Source organism: Corapipo altera, unplaced genomic scaffold (genome assembly GCF_003945725.1).
Source record: "Corapipo altera isolate COAL_440 unplaced genomic scaffold, ASM394572v1 58, whole genome shotgun sequence".
Taxonomy (NCBI): Eukaryota; Metazoa; Chordata; class Aves; order Passeriformes; family Pipridae; genus Corapipo; species Corapipo altera.
Window position 1 is genome coordinate 2,260,565 of NW_020884898.1, and position 18,403 is coordinate 2,278,967.

General features: G+C 40.3%; 1 protein-coding gene across 25 annotated transcripts in view; it reads left to right on the top strand.

Moving 5' to 3' along the window:
• BBX (BBX, HMG-box containing) overlaps positions 1-18,403 on the top strand; it is a 141,054-nt gene that overhangs the window by 96,956 nt on the left and 25,695 nt on the right. For 24 of the 25 annotated variants that reach the window (XM_027648632.1, XM_027648633.1, XM_027648630.1 and 21 more), the window contains 5 exons: positions 3,598-3,678; positions 5,911-5,991; positions 11,432-11,512; positions 14,753-14,833; positions 16,964-17,879. In XM_027648632.1, coding sequence (XP_027504433.1) covers positions 3,598-3,678; positions 5,911-5,991; positions 11,432-11,512; positions 14,753-14,833; positions 16,964-17,879 — 1,240 coding nt within the window. The remainder of the gene's footprint in view (positions 1-3,597; positions 3,679-5,910; positions 5,992-11,431; positions 11,513-14,752; positions 14,834-16,963; positions 17,880-18,403) is intronic. The other variant, XM_027648612.1, reaches the window with a different exon arrangement.

The window sequence follows — 18,403 nt, forward strand, 5'->3', positions numbered from 1 at the left end:
ACTGCACTTGTCTATTAATCCCACATAAACATTTTCAACACCTGCCGATGTTCTGTCAGGATTATGCTAAATGGATGTATAGGGTTTTTTCAAATCAAGTGTTTAATCTTCGGGTTGTCAGAAGCCCAGATGTCAGGTAACAAAGTGACCTGCCAGCAGGAGGATGGGAAGAGGCACAACAGTGATATTTACAGAATTGTTTTGAGGCTTCAGTCGCCATCTCTCGGTGTGTTCCTATTTTTGTTATTTTTTTCAGTAGACTAGAGAGCTTTTCTTCTACTAACAGAATTCATTGTTGGCATATAATTGATTTCCAGGCAGCAGCTGGAGTTACTCAGCAGATAAGCAAGAGAAGCTACAGACCTTAAGGGCAAGTAGACAAAGGATTTGGATATGCAGGGAGTTTCCACCTAGGTTTTGGGTCACAAGACTGTGGTGTGTGTATGAGCGTATTTTGTTGAACACTTGAGCAAAGACGGGTCTGCTCCAGCTGCTGTCGTTGTGCCAGGCAGAGCCTGATCCTCACCGCAGGTTATTAGCAGGACGGCCGAAGCTGGGTGAGCAGCGCTCCTTGTTTGCCCATTTGCCTCACTGCACATCTCCCTTACTGGTCCGTCGGGCCCTTTCCTTGCCTTAGAGCAGCACCTAGTGGCCTCTCTGTAGGTTACTGCCCAGAAATCCCAAAATCCGTAGTAGAGTCCAAAACCTGTCTCTTCTACCAGTTGCCAGGCTTTCCACTGCCCAGCGGCAGACTCCTGTCCCACATCGGGACAGCATTAAAGCTTCACATCAGGCAGTGACAGGTGAGCCAGGGGCTGTCCTAGGGTCTGTCCTCCACCTTTGTTTGGTGTGATCATTTTAGAGCAGGTTACAGTACCCTGGAGGGAAAGGAAGGCCACAGAGGTGTTATTCTCGTGGTTTCCTTCTTTTTTAAACAAAAGGTTATCTTGCACGTGATGCCAGGTCTGTGCAAGGTGTAAATCAGAAGTGAAAAACCTTTCAGTGCAGCTTGAGGGAAAGCTGGGAGGAAGAAAGAGGAGAAGCAATGAGATGTTGAGGACATTTTATTACAGTAGGAAATGAGACACACCAAATGGCACTATCTGTGCATATTTTCCCTCTGGTAATTATTTTAATGCTTTGATCAGGTTCAGCCTGGCAAAGGTTAGAAGTCCTGGAGATAATAAGTTTCCCACAAGTCAAGAGTGTTTGCGGAGCAGCAGAGTAGAAGAAACGAGCTCAAATTAGTTCTCTGTCAAGCAAGTGCAACAGCATTAACTTTTTAAAGAATAAGAGGAAGTGATAGGAAAAGTGTAGTGGTTCCAACTGTAAAATCTCCTCTGAGTTACTGTGCACCAGCAATCTGTCCTTTACACACAAATCTATAGAAAACTGGGCTTCGCATCTTCCACAGTAAGTGATTGCTGTACCACAGAGTGAGCAAGCTGTGCCTACCCCCAGCACAAGAGGAGGCAGCGAGAACACTCATTTTCCCCCTGCCCAGGGAGGGAATGTCTTACAGCCCTGGTGTTGCAGGGGCTGAGCTGGGATAGCCTCCCTTGGGAGGGCATCTCCACTCCAGCACGGTGCTCCTGGGGTCCATGGGTCAGTGGCTCCTAACCCAGAGCTGCTTTGTGCCGTGCCATCTCAGGCATGTATTGACATGTTCCGGTGGACATGGCCCTGGATAGGCAGAGGGAGCTGTGGAGCCACAGTGTCTGTATGGGCAGCTGGGCAGAGTTCAGGAATGCGTGGCCCTGCAGTGCCCACCTTAGGAGCTGGGAGTTTTCACATGGCTTCTCCTAAGCAAAGTAGTGCCCTTTTGTGTGGTGCGTTGGAAAGGCTCCACTATGAACAAGCTGCTTCAGTAGACACTGCAAGCTAAGCTACATAAGGCAGAAAAGTTAAGTTATATGGGGAACCAACCTCAAATTTGGTTATTCCTGGGAGAATCCTACCAGTGAAGTGGCCTAAAATAACCAAATGAGTGCTTAGCCATGCAGGCAGCAACCTTACATATTTCACACCACTGCAGAGTCTCAGACCTGCAGAGATGGGTCACTCAACAGCAACAAGATGCTTTCCCAGAACAATCCTGAGTACTGCTGAGGCACAGATATTTTAAACAGATCCTACAGAAACATAAGAAAAACCAGTAACAAACATTACATCAGTGAAACAAACCATTGAAAAAGCAAAAGACAGGCATTAAAGATACATTCTTTGTAACCCTTTGGGCTGGTACACTCCAAAGTATACTGATAAAACATCCTTCTCAGTGTTTGATAAATATAATGGAAATATAGATCATAGGAGTCACTGGTGCTGCTTGGTTTTGTGGCAGGGAAGAAACAAACAAGCAAATTGTCGTGTTGGTATAGTTCCCCTTGGCCTGTGGGTCGCTACACTCAGATTTAGTGTTTTCAAGGGAGCGTGGGTAGCAGATTCCTGAAACAGAATACCACTGGTGCTATTGCAGTGCATCTCAGACAAACAGCAGAAGTGCAAACAGCACGTTATGTAGGTCTGCATTTTCTGTGGTGCTACGTGCTTACCAGCAAAAGGTGCAGTTGGTAGCTATATCTTGTTTGCATTCACAGTAAAAGCTACTGATATACTTGTTTCGGTAATAAATAAGAGGAAAAAAAACCCACATTTGCATTGCAGTGTTTTAAGTAAACTGAAATTTTGTGGAAAAAGTAAAAATTGTTAGGGAAAACAATTTCCATTCTGTAACTTTTCTTGAAATCTTACAAAGCCTCCTTCCTTTTCTTCTGTTTCTTAAAAGCCATGTTACACACCTTGTTTTATATTAAAGGTACTTTATGCTCCTAGGAGTTACATATGTACATCTTTCACACTCAAATGTGATACTTAATGAATATATCATATTTGATAGAGATCCTTTACAGAATGAGGTTTGGTTAAACATTTCTAGCTAATAAGAATAGTATGGCTAAGCTCAGTGTTAATTCAAATAAGGCTTTTGGTTTTGAACAGTCAGTTTTTGGTATTTTTATTTCAGGTGTTATGGCTCTTTCTTGCACTGCTTCTCAAAAGCCCCCCTAAAATGGATGTTTAGGTACATTATTTTAGCAATTTTAGGCTAAAATACTTATCTACTTACTTTCATGCTGTCAAGATTTGGAATTAGTTATCTAATAAGTATTTCCATCACTTAGCAACTCTGAGTGTCTTCAAAACATTTTTTACCTTCTAGATAATCTTCTTATTCAGAATGATAGCACCAACTACAGATATAGCAATGTTGATAGCATCACCAGTACAAGATAGTTGAGTGTGTAGCCCAATATAATCCATTTAGTATTCTGTTCAATAAAACTATTCTGACAAGTTCAGAATTATAAAAGAAAAAAACTGGTATTTTTTGTAGTTTTTCTTCTTAGATGATTTTCAAATGCATTAAAATGAGTGCTAAACTATCTTTTCATCTATAAATATGATTTAATCTTTCCAGGACTGTGAAACATTAGCTTGTCCATTTTCTCTTAAATGCTCTGTTTGATTTTGCTCACTGTTGTTCTTAGCTTGAAAGAAACACTGTTGAGGTCTTACTCTGCACACTCCTTGTTTCAGGTTTCCTCCAGTACCTGCCAGTCTGATGCAACTAATTCTACAGAAGCCTGTCAGAAGTCATCATTGTTTCAGTTTGCAGAGGTGAGTTTCTTTAAAAAGGGGTTTTTTTCGAAGTGTTTCCTTTTAGGAAGCATCTGATGTTCAGCTGAAAGAAAAATCAAAATTCTTTAAATAAAATTTGTGCTTTTATTTGTTTCTTCTTTTTGGATTAATGCTATTGAATCATTTATAGGTAGGTCAGACCTATCATAGAGAGGTAGGTCAGACTTGAGTGTGGAGCGTGTGTTTAGGAGCGTGGTGGAAACCCTAGTGCAATAATGGAGCTGTGGTCTAAGCTCTAATTTAGAGATATGTCATTCCTGCACTTAGTTTTAAACTAGAACCTTATTAACTAAAGTTTTAAGATGTGTATTTGAATGTTACATTATGTTTCTGATCTGCTGTGGTGGCTTTAGTCATCAGCTTCCATAGTTCTGGAATTTCCAAAATTTTCTTCTGTTCTATAACCACCAAATAGCTCTATGCAACGATGCTTTAACTTTGCGATGTATAATGTTTTTGTCAACATATTCCACTTACTGCTAGAAGTGCAACTGCGGTGTGGTGGTGGTTTTTTTTCTTTAAAGTGTACACTGCTTCAGCCAAGTGTTAGTGGGTTTCATTGGTATAAACACAACAAAAATAAGGTTGCAAGGAATCCTGGCCATCTGCAAGCATCACTTGTTTGTATCGTTCCAACTTTTGAAATAGTCATAATCAAATGACATAGAAATACTTAGCTGCATAAATAGTGATTCTACAGGACACCAGGTGGTGTTTAACTGCATACGGAAAGAAATTTTGTCATAACCGGGGCTTCTTTTTATTATCTGTATCCACACCAGCTGTGAATCTGACTCCCTTATCTTTAATATTCATTGATATGTACTCCTTCATACTCCTCCCTAAATGCCATTACTTATGGACCAGATACATTGCAATCCTAACACACAGAAAATATGATAATTTTTTTGTTTGTTTTAACATTAACGCACAAGAACTTGAGTTCCAATTTAAGATCCGAGGCTTTCAAAATTTATTAGAAATAAATTGGAGCACTGATCCTTTATTACTGATTAAAGGTAATGGCCAGAGTTAAGTAATTAACCTGTAATTAGGCTCTTAAACAACCTGCTGGCTTTTCTTGTTAAGAAGAGGAAAGGCCTGGTGTACCAGCAATAAAAAGCAATACTTAGAAGCTTCTTAGAATTGGTTAATTCCAGTGTCACTTATGACACTTCTATGGTAATGACTCAACATCCATCTTCCAGTATTTCTGAGATGCTTCTGTACACTTACATTGCCAGTAGAGCAATGTCATACATTGTATAGTACTTCTTGATAATGGTCTGTTTCTTGAATTTCACTGCTGAATCTTTTAAAGTGTAAGACAAATAAGACAAATACCAGCTCGCCTAATTGTTTCAGTTCATTTTACAGTGCTGAAGCAGGGAAGTGCCAGATCCATGTGGTAGTAGGCAGGAATTGTGTTGTGTGCTGCTCTTGCTAAGCCAGTGGTCACAAGCCCTTTTCTTTACCCATTGAAGAAAAATTTCATTGGGTGCCAGGAAACAAGCTCTTGTGATTTAAAAGTACCTAATTGATGATCAGGAATTAGCAATGCATATTACCTGGTCTTACTTTTCTAGGATGTTAAACAGCCTGTAGTGAGGGTGCACCTAACAAGTGCATTGCAGGTGTGTGTGTCAATGGCAAAATAATTAGTACTTGTACCAAGGCCTAACATTAATCAGAGGTGTCATTGGCAGTAAAACTAATTGGCACAAGTTAAGCAGCATGAAATGCAGTTACCTTAGTGTCTGGGATAGATCTGGTATCTCAAAATACCTGCACACATTGTGTCCTTGTCCACACTTACCTTCTGTGCAAAGTAGCAATCTGTGCTCTGTCATCACCACTATTCTGCAGTCTCAAGTCTTTCACTGAACTGTGAAATACAATATAGTGTTAAGTTTTTGTTGCTAACCCTCCTTTGACATATCAGCCAGCAAATAAAAGCCCTTCAAAAAAGCCTGTTTTGTTGATCCTAGGAAAGGCTTTCCTTCTGAAAAATAATTTAAGATTACCATTTCACAGATCACCTATTTACCTGCCTCCTGGAAAGCAGATTGTTGTATGGGTGTGCTGGGGGTCATTTGCTTGCTCTTGGGTACCAGGAGTCTTTGTGTGTGATGGATCAGAAATTTAATATGTTGAAGTTTGATACTGAAACTGAGGAGTTAGGTAATGCAAGCATAATTGTTTTCCTGACAGATCTCATCAAACACATCACAACCTGGAGTCCCAGGGGCAGTAAAACAAACGGAGGAGTCCGCATTGTTTCAGTTTGCTGAGGTATAATGGCTGAATACGGTGGGGGAGGATGGGAGGAAGCAAGGAACTGGTAAGAGTTGTCACTGAATGGCTAAGCACCCTGTCTTACAAGGGATTCTCATCAGTAGATGTTTGTCTTCTTCACCATTGTGTTAAAAAAATCCTGGGTGGAACGGACAAGATGTTGGCCAGTTGTACCAGCTGGAGCATGTATGAGAGATACTGGTCTTGTGAACATTACTTAGCTTTCCATACCAAAGGATCACTGCAGATATGTTTTCAAAATGGCCTTTTAATTTACATCTAGGAAAACAATAATTAAAAGACATTCTGAAATTACACTAAGCACTGCCTCTGGAAGAGGCTGCAGCAGTGCAAAACAGCAACTGCCCTACAGGCAGGATCATTTGAAGAATCCTTGCAGGTCAAAAGAAGCTTATCACAACAGCTACAAGGATATTTAACAGCATCGTTAGGTGGTGACTTATCAAACCTATAAATTACCCATAAGTATATAACCTATCCACCTTCCTCCACATATTGAAGATTTAGAGTTCATTAAACATTGCTTTTAAGAATTTCTTTGCCCATGTATTGAATGTTTCTCTGTGAATTGAGTTTCCACACATATACTCTTCTTACCCATTTGGGGGAGTCTGGTACTTCTTGCAGAATCAATTATGGTACGGGTATATTCAGTGTGTCTCTGAAAAGTCTGGGATTGGAGCTGGCACTATTGCAGAGGAGCATAATGGGATTAAAAGATACCCTGTTTGTTACTCTGTGTATTTACGGAGGTTTGACTACGTACAACACGCTTCTTTCAGTGAAATGTGCACTGTGTGTTTTTAGCTTAGCTAGAATGGGCCTTGGTGTTTTTCTTAGGAGGCCCAATGAAGAAGAAACAATTTACTGATTCGGGTGCCATAAAATACCTGACTGCAAACACCACTGCAAAAGATACAATAGAGTTAATATTTTTAATCATGAGGGTGTTTTCATACATATCATCTTTTTTTTTGAAAGTTACAAGTCAATTTGGAATCTTTTGAGAAAATTATTAGTGGAATTGAGCAGGGTGAAGATATGTACTGAGGCCAGCCTTTTAAACCAAGTTAAAAGATATATGCTGGAGAACATTTCTTGTGAATTTTATTGCAAAATATTGCACAAATGAATCTGCTAACTTAGTTTTAAAAATGCTAGCCATCTTACATTTTAATTAAACACCAATTTTGGATATCTGCAGAGTTGAACAGGGTATGTATTGCATTTAGTACAACATTCTTAAATTGTCAAATGTGGCTTAGCCATACTTTCAGAATTTCACAGAACCTAGAATCTCTAATTGAACAAACAACAAAATAACAAACCTGAAAATTGTCATATGGATGTGGCAGTGCTTTGAGTTGCATGCCACTATGCCGAGCCAGCTCATTTTGCACATTGGAGTGCATGTATGAATCATAGAATGTTAGGCAGAAGAGGTGCTTAGAAAGTTTATTAGAATTTACTGAGGACGGTTTTAGAGTCAGAGTTAATCTCTTTTTCTTGTAAAAGTGTTTAAATGTGTTTAGAGGGGTTTGGTTTGTTCTGTGGCTAGAAATAAGGGACAGAAATCTGGAAAAGAAAAGAGAACAGAAAAAGCCCACATTGTTGGCCATGGTTATTCCTCCCATAAAACCTTAATGGCAGTGATGAACATGATGTTTTATCTGTAGCAGTAGAGAAATGGCATTTTTCTAAGCTTGCAGCCTGATTTCATTTAGGTTGTTCCAGGGGAAGGTACTGAGCATATTACAGAACCTCTTTAAGCTTTCTCCCCCACTATTAAAGCTGCTTGTACTCGATCAAATATAAGGACTTTCATTTGCACAGGCTGTCTTTGTCGAGCTTGGCAAGAGTCCCTGTTCCTTACTGTTCCACTTCCTACTGGGTCCTGTCTATATGAATGCATTACTGCATTTAGTAAGCTGAATTATGGCAAGCAATTTGCAGTGGGCTGCTGTCAGCAATGTACAGTGCTACAAAAGAAAAACAGAGGGAGAGAAAGTAGTTATTTAACCAGTAGCCAAGTAGACCTGTGAAGAAATGTGAAGTGTGCTGTGGTCTGATGTGCCTGGAGACTTCTGGCAGCCATCCCAGCTCAGTTTTGGTTCTGGCTGGGTGTTCTTCGTATGTTCCCTTTCTCTTCACTGCCTTTGCAGATGGGTGAATAAGAGTACCTCTTTGTGAAGACAGTGATCCCATTGAGTAGATTTGTCATTTAAAATGGACACCTTTACCCCCAGAGTACAAGTCCCCTGTCACTCAGAAACAACTCGATTTATGTAGAGTAGGTGGGATTCTTTTTGTTTTTACAGCCTTAGTCTTTCATCTGGTTGTCTGTCCCAAGTGCTATAGTTGTCAATTAAAGCTGTTGAGGATATGGCTAATGAGGCCTGCCCAGTGACTCGCCACTACAGATGATGAAAATCCTGGGAGCAAGACTTTGTTGGATCTTGTGGGTGTGCAGGCAAGTGCCTTGGAGGTCTTCAAAGGTGATGTGACATCCTCGTAAGAGTTTTTTTTGAAGTTTGGAGTGTTGCCAAGTTACACTTCCAGCTTTCTCATGCTGCTCTGATCTTGCAAATACTTGGCCCTACTATTGTCCTTCTCATCTGTACCTTTATGGAAAGCCATTATATAGGCCAGTGGTTGCTGAGCAGTGAACTGTGTTCCTTAGCGTGGTGGCTGTTTGCAAGCTGTCTGCTCACATGGGCTGGTCGCTGTCATCCTCCTTGCCATGTGAGGGAAGCAGAGCAGATGGGACCCCTTGCTCTCTTGGTCTTACTGTATGTGTTTGGCAAACGTGAACAGATGGTGACGATTGCTTCACTGAGAGGAAACAAGAGTACCTCTTGGATTTACTTAGCTAAACTCTCATCTGTTATTAAACAAAGAAAAGGCTTCCAGGAGTGGAAGCAGAAAAATTGCTAGTTAAGCCATCTTAAAACGAAAATGAATCCAAACCTCCAAAACTCTTTGCTTTCAGCAGCTTTTCTTAAGTTTTTCTCTAGGTGATTTAATAAAAAAAAAAAAAAAATCACATGTGATATGCAACAAGGTGGATTTGTTTTTACTAGTCCAGCAGCTTATTTATCATTTAAGAAAAAATGCATGCTTGGGGATGATTTTGTCCCGTCTGCATTCTCACATGCTCACTTTGAGAAGGCTTGCAGGCAGTTTTTTCTGTTTATTTCTGTGCTAAACAGAAGATTTTAATCCAAAACTTTTCAATGCCTTAAAATGGTAAGTGTAAGAATTAATCTGTGTCTTCTCTTCCAGTTTTCCCATAGGGAAAGCTGTAATCTTCCCAGACAAAAACAAATGTATTTGCTGTTTGCCCATATGCTGAAATGTTAAATGTTTGTATTGAAGCGCAGTGCCTATTCTAGGAGGGAAATAAAATTGTGGTGCCATGGCACATGTTTCTTATGCAAGCTGAAATATAATATAGTAGCTAAAATTATACCTGCATTGTAATAAAAGATAGTAACTTGATTCTAATGATCCCCCAACTTAAATCTCTACATAACAAGGGGCTATTTGTGGTTGTAGTACTGCAGGTTCTGATTATTCTAGTTAAAGCTGGAAGATGTTGTTAAGACAGGGAATGGGATCTGTAATCTCACTGAGAGCTGATTGATCAGCCATCCTCTACCTTCTGATGTTTGGCCAGCAACTTCAGCAGAATGACTTATACAGTTGTCACTTGCAGTTTGTTTTCCTAACTCTGAATTTTTTTTTTATTTATTTTTTTTTTAACTGAAGTGAATTTTTGGCTTACTCTCTTTCCATTAGTACTACAAAGGTCTCACATTTTGTTAGGAGCACCTGTTGTCTTGTCAAAATTTGCTTACTCTGTCCTCAGTTTGTGCATCAGGAGGCAAGATATGCCTGTATGTTCTCAGACTATACTTCAGTGTGTGGATGTTATTCTGTCCCTTTTCTGCCATTCATACTGTGCTGAAAAAATCATTAAGAGGTGAGAATTTATTATGGTAGAAAAATTAAAAAGTTGAGACCTTCTTCCTGCAAAGTGCAGTGTACAAGATCACTTAGTTCAGTGGGGACCTGAGCAGGTTCACTGAACAGTCTCAAAGCAAAACTAGAATGTTGAATTATTTTAGTTTAATATTAAAAATTATTATTAGTGCACATTTGGGTATTATTCACTGTATTTTAAATAGCTTGAAGTGAAATGAATGTCCTGGATTTTGTGGAGGGGGATGAGTGGGGAGTGTAATAAATCTCTTTGACAATTGAAAGGTAAATTCTTCAAATAATCTAGTTCAAAAGAAAGAATTAAATATAAGGAGAAAGTCAAAGCTGATAATTTTTGCATCTGAAAGATCATAGAACCATAGAATTGTTCGTGTTGGAAGGGTCCTTAAAGCCCATCTCGTTCCACCCCTTGCCATGGGTAGGGACACCTTCCACTAGACCATGTTGCTCAGGGCCCCATCCAACCTGTCCCTGAATACTTACAGGGATGGGGCATCCATGACCTCTCTGGGCAACCTGTTCCAATGCCTCACCACCCTCTGAGAAAAGAATTTCTTCCTAACATCAACTGTCCTGTTTCAGTTCAAAACCATTGCCCCTTGTCCTGTCACTATTTTCCCAGTCATGATGCTGAATGTGATTTTTGTGATGAGGCAGATCCCATGGACACACTGGAAATCTTGCCCCAAGGCTTTTCAAGGCTTCCAGGTCAAATACTACCATGTAATACCATGCCAAAAAAGGTCAAATCTGATAAATAATTATTAATTCTTGCGCTGGTGAACTTACAGTGCTGCACTTGGAAGCATGTCTGAAGAAATCTGGCTGTAAAAGCAATTGCCTGAAGTGTGGCAGTAGTTATTTACTCAGGGCTGGTGGTGGTACACCAACAGCTCTTTGGAAGGCTAGATTTGATCTCCAGACATAAGGTCTTATTTCCTTTTTCTAACTAAAGAAAGTGAAACAAGCAGTGCCTGTGAGGACAGATGGTCCTCTTCTATGTCTGACTAAATGGGAAATACTGCCCAGACCTTTCAGGAGAATTTCATTTAACCTTGACCACCACAGTTTGTGTTTTCAAGCAGCAGGTATATCTTGTTCACTTAGTTACATAAAACACACATAAAACTCACAGCATGATAGAATATTAGCTGTGGACAGTACAAACATAGATTGAGTATCCATTAGCCTAATCTAAGGAAGAAATCCTGGTTTGCTTGTATTTCACTGTCTTCTAAATACCTATTAAGTGTTTCTTGTTTGGGATTGTCTATCTGAAGTAGGGCCTTTTGCCAGAAGGATGTAAAAGTGACTGATTTAACTAACCCCTTAATTTTTCATTCTTTTTCTCCCTTCCTTTCTGTCTTTCCTGTGTACCACTGAAATATTTTCTCTTCTGTTCATTTGTAACTAGATCTCATCAAATACTTCCCAGTTGCCAAGTCCTGAGCCAGTAAAGCACTGTGGGAAGTCGGCACTCTTCCAGTTGGCAGAGGTAAAGTGATACCCGGTAGCATCACTATGAGAAGATGTGTGTATCTTTTCCCCAAAAAAAAAACTATGTGTAAGGTTTGCTCTAGAATCAAATTTGGTATTTCCAGAAACATAGATTAGTAAGTAATAAAATAGCAGGAGAATTAGGCAGTGGCAATGGCCCCAGGGACCTAGGGGGTTTTTATACACCTTTATGTACAATGTGCATAGTTTCTTGGAGACAGCACAGAAAAAGTTACATTTCCTTTTAGAAAAATTGTCTTTATAACTACAGTAAAAACAGTGCACAGGACAATAGCAAAGACAAGAGATAACAGCATTCTTTTTAATGAAGAGTTGGATACCAGGATTAAAAAAGTAAAGCTTTGGTTATAAGGATTGAAAAGTGCCTTGCTTAATCAGGGGCTGAGAATAGGAAAAGAAAAGTAGACTTCGAGGTCATCAGAAATCTGTATGAAGAACTGGAAGTTGATGCAATGTATTAAGTTCTGAAATTGGCAGCTGTCAGTGGTAATGAAGAATGCTGGATCAGGTTTCCCAAAAGTCCTAGAAATTCCCTGTGAGTCTTAAATATAACCTTGTAGAGGTCTCCTCTTTGATAGGGATGATTCACTCAAAACCATTTGAGGCTTGATGTGCAAATACTATTCTTCATGATGTTTGAAAGATGAAGATACATGCTGTATTCCAGTTAAATAAGGGAATATGGTAGCAAGTTATTTGTACACTTTTTTTTTTTTTGCTTATTTTCTGGTTTTTTTTTTTTTTATTTCAAAACCACATCCTATTTCAGTGAGGAAAATGGTTTTCTGGATTCTGTCTAGTGACATCCAGCCCTATATCCTTGCTAGTGAGGTCAGTCCCTCTCAGGAAAAAAAAAGGCAGATATTGGAAGCACTGAAATAAAAGTATTTCACGCTTTGTTCCATGGATAGTGATGCAACTATCTGACTTTATAGGAACTTAAATGAGTGGAAGAAAACCTGCCTTACCATGCAGGCAGTCCCTGGCAGTAGTAGAGTTTGTGAATATGTGCTGTGTTGTCAGCAGTGACTGTGCAAGGGTGATTACACCTAACTGTAATCAGTGATCCATAAGGGTGTTTGGCTGGTGGAGCCCTGGGACAGCAGAAGGGTAGATAATATTTAGTCAGGGACACCAGAGGTTTTTGAGGTATCCCCTTAGGACAGCAGCAGGCTATGAGTGGTGCTGTTCTGGAGTAAGGCTTTTGCTGAGTGCAGTCTGATTTTTGGAAGTCAGCATCAGAAGTTGTGATGTGACTGTGAAGCCCTAATTTAGGGGAGGGACAGGTGCTTGTCCACGGGAGTGCACAGTTTGTACTGCAGGTGGCAGAAAAAGTGAAGCTAAGTCTGGCAGCATGACGTGTATGTTGGACAGGTTTGTGTAATCTCTCAGTGATTGCTCAGATGGATTCCTGCAAGCCTAATTTAATACACAAAATGAATGTTAAAGGCTCTGATTCAAACATTAGTGCTATTGATTTGTTTCTTCTTTTTTTTCTTTTTTTTCCCCCAGTTTTGGGGATCTCTAATGTTGGATTATAATTGGATAAATAAAATCTAAGAGACATTCAGCTTAAGTTTTCAGATAGCAGTTCAGGACCTGGTTTGGAACATCCCAAATAAACTGTGTTCTTTATCACCTCAAGAGTGCCAAGTTGATTTGGCAGACAGCTGTGCTGTGCCACTGTAACTCCAAACTGCAGGTGCTGTGCACTAGAGGAGACTGGACTGATGTCTCCATGCTACTGGCATGGCAAGTGCATGGTGTGTGGGAGCCTGTCTTCTTCAGCACACCATACTGCTCTGCTCCTCCTTCATCTTTCCGCTGTGTGGATTAACCAATTTTATTTTCTTTTTTTTCCCCTCTTCTTTGTGCCTTCCTTTTTGGTATTTCTCAGTATTTCACAGATGGTGATTAAAATAAAATGCAGAAATGGGTTATTTCCTAAAAAATCCTGAGGATTTCTAAGTTTCCACTCTGCAGCCTGCAGCCTAGGAGACTGTTGCTGATCAGCTCTGCAGAGTCTCTTGCTGTGCCCAAATGGTTGCTCTGTCTTCAGGCTTCAGAGTGGAGGCATGAGAGTGAAGAGAGTCAGTGGTGGGGTTGAGCATCACCTCCTCAAGGCAAGGAGGCCACTTCTGCTGCAGAGCACTAACAACACTTGGCTATAAGCAACATTTGAAGACTTGGACTGTAATGGTCAGAGCTTGGGAGATGCTGTGAAGAGTTACAGCTTCCAGGAGATGTAGAGATGGCATTTGGTTTTGTTTATTTGCTTTATGGCAATAATGGGCTGAATTCTGCAAAGTTGACTTTGTGGGCCCGTGTTGGTTCAGAGCAATGAATACTGAGTGTGGGGGATAGGGAGAGCTGAAAGGGTGTAAATGCTACAGTTCTCCAGTCCCTTATAACTTCATTTTCTTACACTTTCTAAGGAAACAAGTGTAAGAAACCCGCAAGCCTGATCAGAGATGATGGAGTATGTCCTTAAAGATAGAATATTTTGTTCATACTAATGGCCAATCCTGAGACTGATACTTTTAATTTGATTAGAAAAAGATCATTTCTTTGCACCTAGCTCAAAACTGATACAAAACACTCTAAAGTACTGATGAGGATCACAGCCTGACACAAGAAAAAGATTCTGGAGGATAATAAGCTACCTGCTTGCACGACAGCCTCTTTTTACTCTGAGCAGTACCAGAGGCTCGAGGGTCTTAATTTTGGTTTCATAGGATCTCTTTTATATGAGTCCTATAGGACAGCAACAGGCAATGCCATAGTCTGAAAGGAGTAGCCTTCTTAACCTATGATAGTGAAATGATTTTACAATCAAATGACCTACTAAGCCTTCAGAAACACCACCAACTGGGTTGCAAGCTGGTGTAGATTGGTGCTTAGCTGCTGGAGTCTGTTCATGTGTGAGAGAGCATGTGCTTTTGGTTCATCCTGCTCTTCAAAGGGCGTCCTGACAAGAAGAACCCTAAATCTGCAAATACCTTTTAGTGTACAGTGGTATTATCCACCAGAGCAGTGGTGGAGCAGGGTTTTATTTATAACAGCATGCACAGGTCTGCACTTCTTTTTCGGTATATAATCTTATGAATTAATTTTGGGAAGGGGAGGGGGCAATCCATTCAAAAGCTGTGTCATAAACGTAAAAGAATTGTGCTGATAAAAGAATGTTTTATTTGTGTTGGTTTTTTTTTCTCCATAGATTTCTTCAAGTACATCCCATTCAGGGCCTTCTGATTTAACAAAACAGTGTGGAACATCAGCATTATTTCAGCTGGCAGAGGTAATACTGAAACACTGGTGACTAATTACTGCAGGTGCAGTGGGATGGAGAAATTAATGCTGTTGATTGCTGAAGTCTGGAAGGCAGAACAGTGCTACAGTTATAATTACACTGCTGCTTATAGAAGCATAAGTTTTCATGGCTCGGGTGCAACAAGTCAGGATTTTCCCAGACTAGCCATCAACGTCGAGAGAGTTTCTAAGTCTGCTGCAGCTGACCAATACCACGACTTCCTGGTGGCAAAGGGACTTTCCAGTCACCATTGAATTTGATTCAGTTTCTTGGTTTGACTATTTGGTTTGGCTGAGGGTCACAGATAGTTGAGAGAGGGCTGGATTACTCTGTTACTCAAATTAGGGCATTGCCATTACAAATTCCTATTAAAGATCATAAACTGTTCTCATTTATTTTTGCTTTTTGTGCCCACTGTTTTTTTCCAGTGGGGAATTAACAGCTCAATAACTTCTACAAAAACTCTGCTATGATATTCTCAGCAGATCTTCCTTCTGGGAGCAGTTCAAACCAATGGCATCTTACTGAAATTTTGCATCTCTTTCATTTCTAAACTTTTTTTTTAAGCTTTCCCAAACTTAAAGACAGTTTAATTACAGATTTATTTACAGCTCACAAAACAGAAGTCATCTTTTTGTAGGCACATCCATGCCTCTATACTACTGGCTACTGCAGAAGAAGCAAATGTGTATGTTGAATTGACAAAATATTATTAGTCCAATGAGCTGCATTTTAAAGATTGATCTTTAGATTTTGGAAATCACCAGCTGTGCTTATATTGCAGCATAGTAAAAAAGTCACAAAGCACCTTGCTACCAAGAACCCATATCAGCATAGTTGTGGGGTTCTCCTTTGCATTATTTAACCTACTTCCTGGTAAACACTGTGTGCTGCCCAAGCTCTGGTGTTTTGCAGTGCTCAGCCCAGCTTGAGCTGAACCAGATCATTAATTTCTTACCCTGTGAAGCAAGAGTTTTGGAAACTTACTGCAAAACATTTTATCACTGTTATGCTCATGTATATATTGGTTGGTATAGGAGATTTTTTTACTTTGCAAGCAGTCTAAAATCTAAAATAGACCTAAAGAAAGCCCAGTGATCTGCGGGAGGTACATCCATACTGACCACATGCCCTGTGGGCTCATCTGTGGGAAACTTCTGATGTTTGGTTCAAAGAAAACCTCTTCCATCTGGTTTTGCTCCAGGTGACTAGTTGACATTTGCTTCAAAACCAAAATAGCACTGGGAATTCAGCTTGAGGGCTTTGAGAGGGGAGAGTAACAAGAAGTCATGTCTTCCCAAGGGCAAACTGGTTGGTGCTGTGAAGGACTACCCTCTGTAGCGATGTCAGCATATCTTACAGGTGATCCAAAACAGAGAGGATCTCCCAAGTCAGCACTGCAGGAACATGGCAGCTTGAGGACCTTTTTACAGCTCTTTTCTAGAATATCAGTGTTCCTCAGACAGTATGAGGATTTTGGTTGCCATTAGTGGAAATCCAGGAGAAGATAACCATGGCAACCACTGCTGCTTTGCAGTTCTCTGCAGAATAAGTCTGTGACATGAGAAGAAAGGAAGGCTTTTGTACACTCTCCCAAATTACTTCACACATTCAAGTAAAAGAAAATAATCTCGATTACTGAGATTCAATTAACTTTTTTCCCCTCCCTCCCTCAGGGCCACTTGGAAAATGGAGAAAGGAATTGTATAAGGGACATCTGAGAGTTGAAGGGGGAATGGATGTAAGATCTCAAGTAACTTGTCTGTGGCAATAGTCAGAGATAACTCTTTTGTGCTGTTACACAACAGATTCTGAAAATCAGTCTAACAGTGGGTTTCCAGATTATGTAAAAGACTCTTAAAGGATTGTGGAAACGCCACTGAGATCAGTTGAAGTCTTTTTCTGTTAGAGCAGTAGAACCCACCAGCCTTATTCTAGCACTTAGCCATCATCACATTACATCAGTGTCAATAGGGCTTCAGCATGTTTTTCAGTAGTGTCCTTTTGCAATTTGTTTTCCTGAACTAAAATGACAGGGGAACTCCCTGCTCCTGTTAATATAAGTAATATTAACAGTTGATGTTTTGTTTCATGGGGCTTGTTTTTAACTTGTTTTAGATGTGCCTTGCTTCAGAAGGAGTAAAAGTGAAGGAACCTGGGAAAACAAAAGTGGAAGCACTGGAAGATCTGGGAGGGGAAGTTTCAGAGGAAATGGAAGTAGAACTGGAGAAAACAACAGTAAAAGACTCCTGTAAAGGAAAAGTAGAACAATCAGAGGTAGACAAAATTCAAAACCGGGATGAAACAAAAACTGAGGAATCAGAAACTGCAAAATGCAGAGATTTTACTAGTCTTGCAATGGAAAACAGTCCTTTTGACAGAAAGGATAATACAAAGGATCACATGTGCTGTTCTCCAGAACTTTTCCTGGGTGACATGAATATCCTTGGGCTGAAGCCGGAAAAAATAAAGAAGAAAAAGAAAAAAAATAAGTTGGACCGGCACACAAATGAAAAATCCACCCCCAAGAAATCTTGTAAAAAAAGGCAGTCCTCAGAGTCGGACATTGAAAGTGTGATGTACACAATTGAAGCTGTTGCAAAGGGGGACTGGGGTGCTGAGAGACTCATGGATACTCCCCGCAAAAAAAACCGCCCTGTCTCGAGTGTGAAGGGAAGCGTGTTGGATACAAAATCACCAAAGAAAAAAGTGAAATCGAAAGAGAAGAAAACATCAAAGGAAAAACCGATGGAGACCACCAAAGAATCAAAGCCTCCTGATTTCCTTAGTATTGCAGCCAGCAAGGAAGTACCTTGTGAGGCTTCTGATAACATTAAAGTGGAACCACTGACCCCAACAGAGGAGGTGGTACCCCAAAGCTTACCAGAACAGGTCAAAACTGAGGACAGTGACTGTGTTAAAAAGATAGAAACATGTGGCTCCAGGAAGTCAGAGAGATCTTGCAAAGGTGCTCTTTATAAAACTCTGGTGTCAGAGGGCATGCTCACATCTCTGCGCGCTAATGTGGACAGAGGTGGGTGGCTTTGAGTGTTTTACAGCATGAATTGCAAAAGCCTGCCTGGAGTGGGAGGAAAAGTGAAAGTCCATGTTTAAGCTGGAGTTTTAGCAGTGTGTGATGGGAGTGTTGTATCTGGTCACCTGAGATGCTGGGGGCGGGTGGAGGGACTGGACTCCATGATCCAGGGCAGGTCTTTTGAAGTCTTGCCATCTGTGTTCCTACTTACAAACTCTTAACCTCTCCTTTTTTGTCTTTCCTGACCTGAGATTTAACTTCTTGACTGAAGGCTTTGTTGGTTAATTTGTCAGCCTGCTGATAGATGTATGCAGGGCTTGTGATCTGTGCAACCTGGACAATTACCTTGTTTCTATATAAACAACTCCTGTGGTTGTGAGCATAGTTCTCAACCCTACAAGAAGCAAACGTGTTCTTATTTTGTTTTGGCTGCTAGTTTTGCTGTAGGCAGTGAGCAAGAACCCTTTACCTTTTGGAAAGATAAATCTGAGCTAATTTCTGGAAGCTTTCAGTTGGGTGTCTTT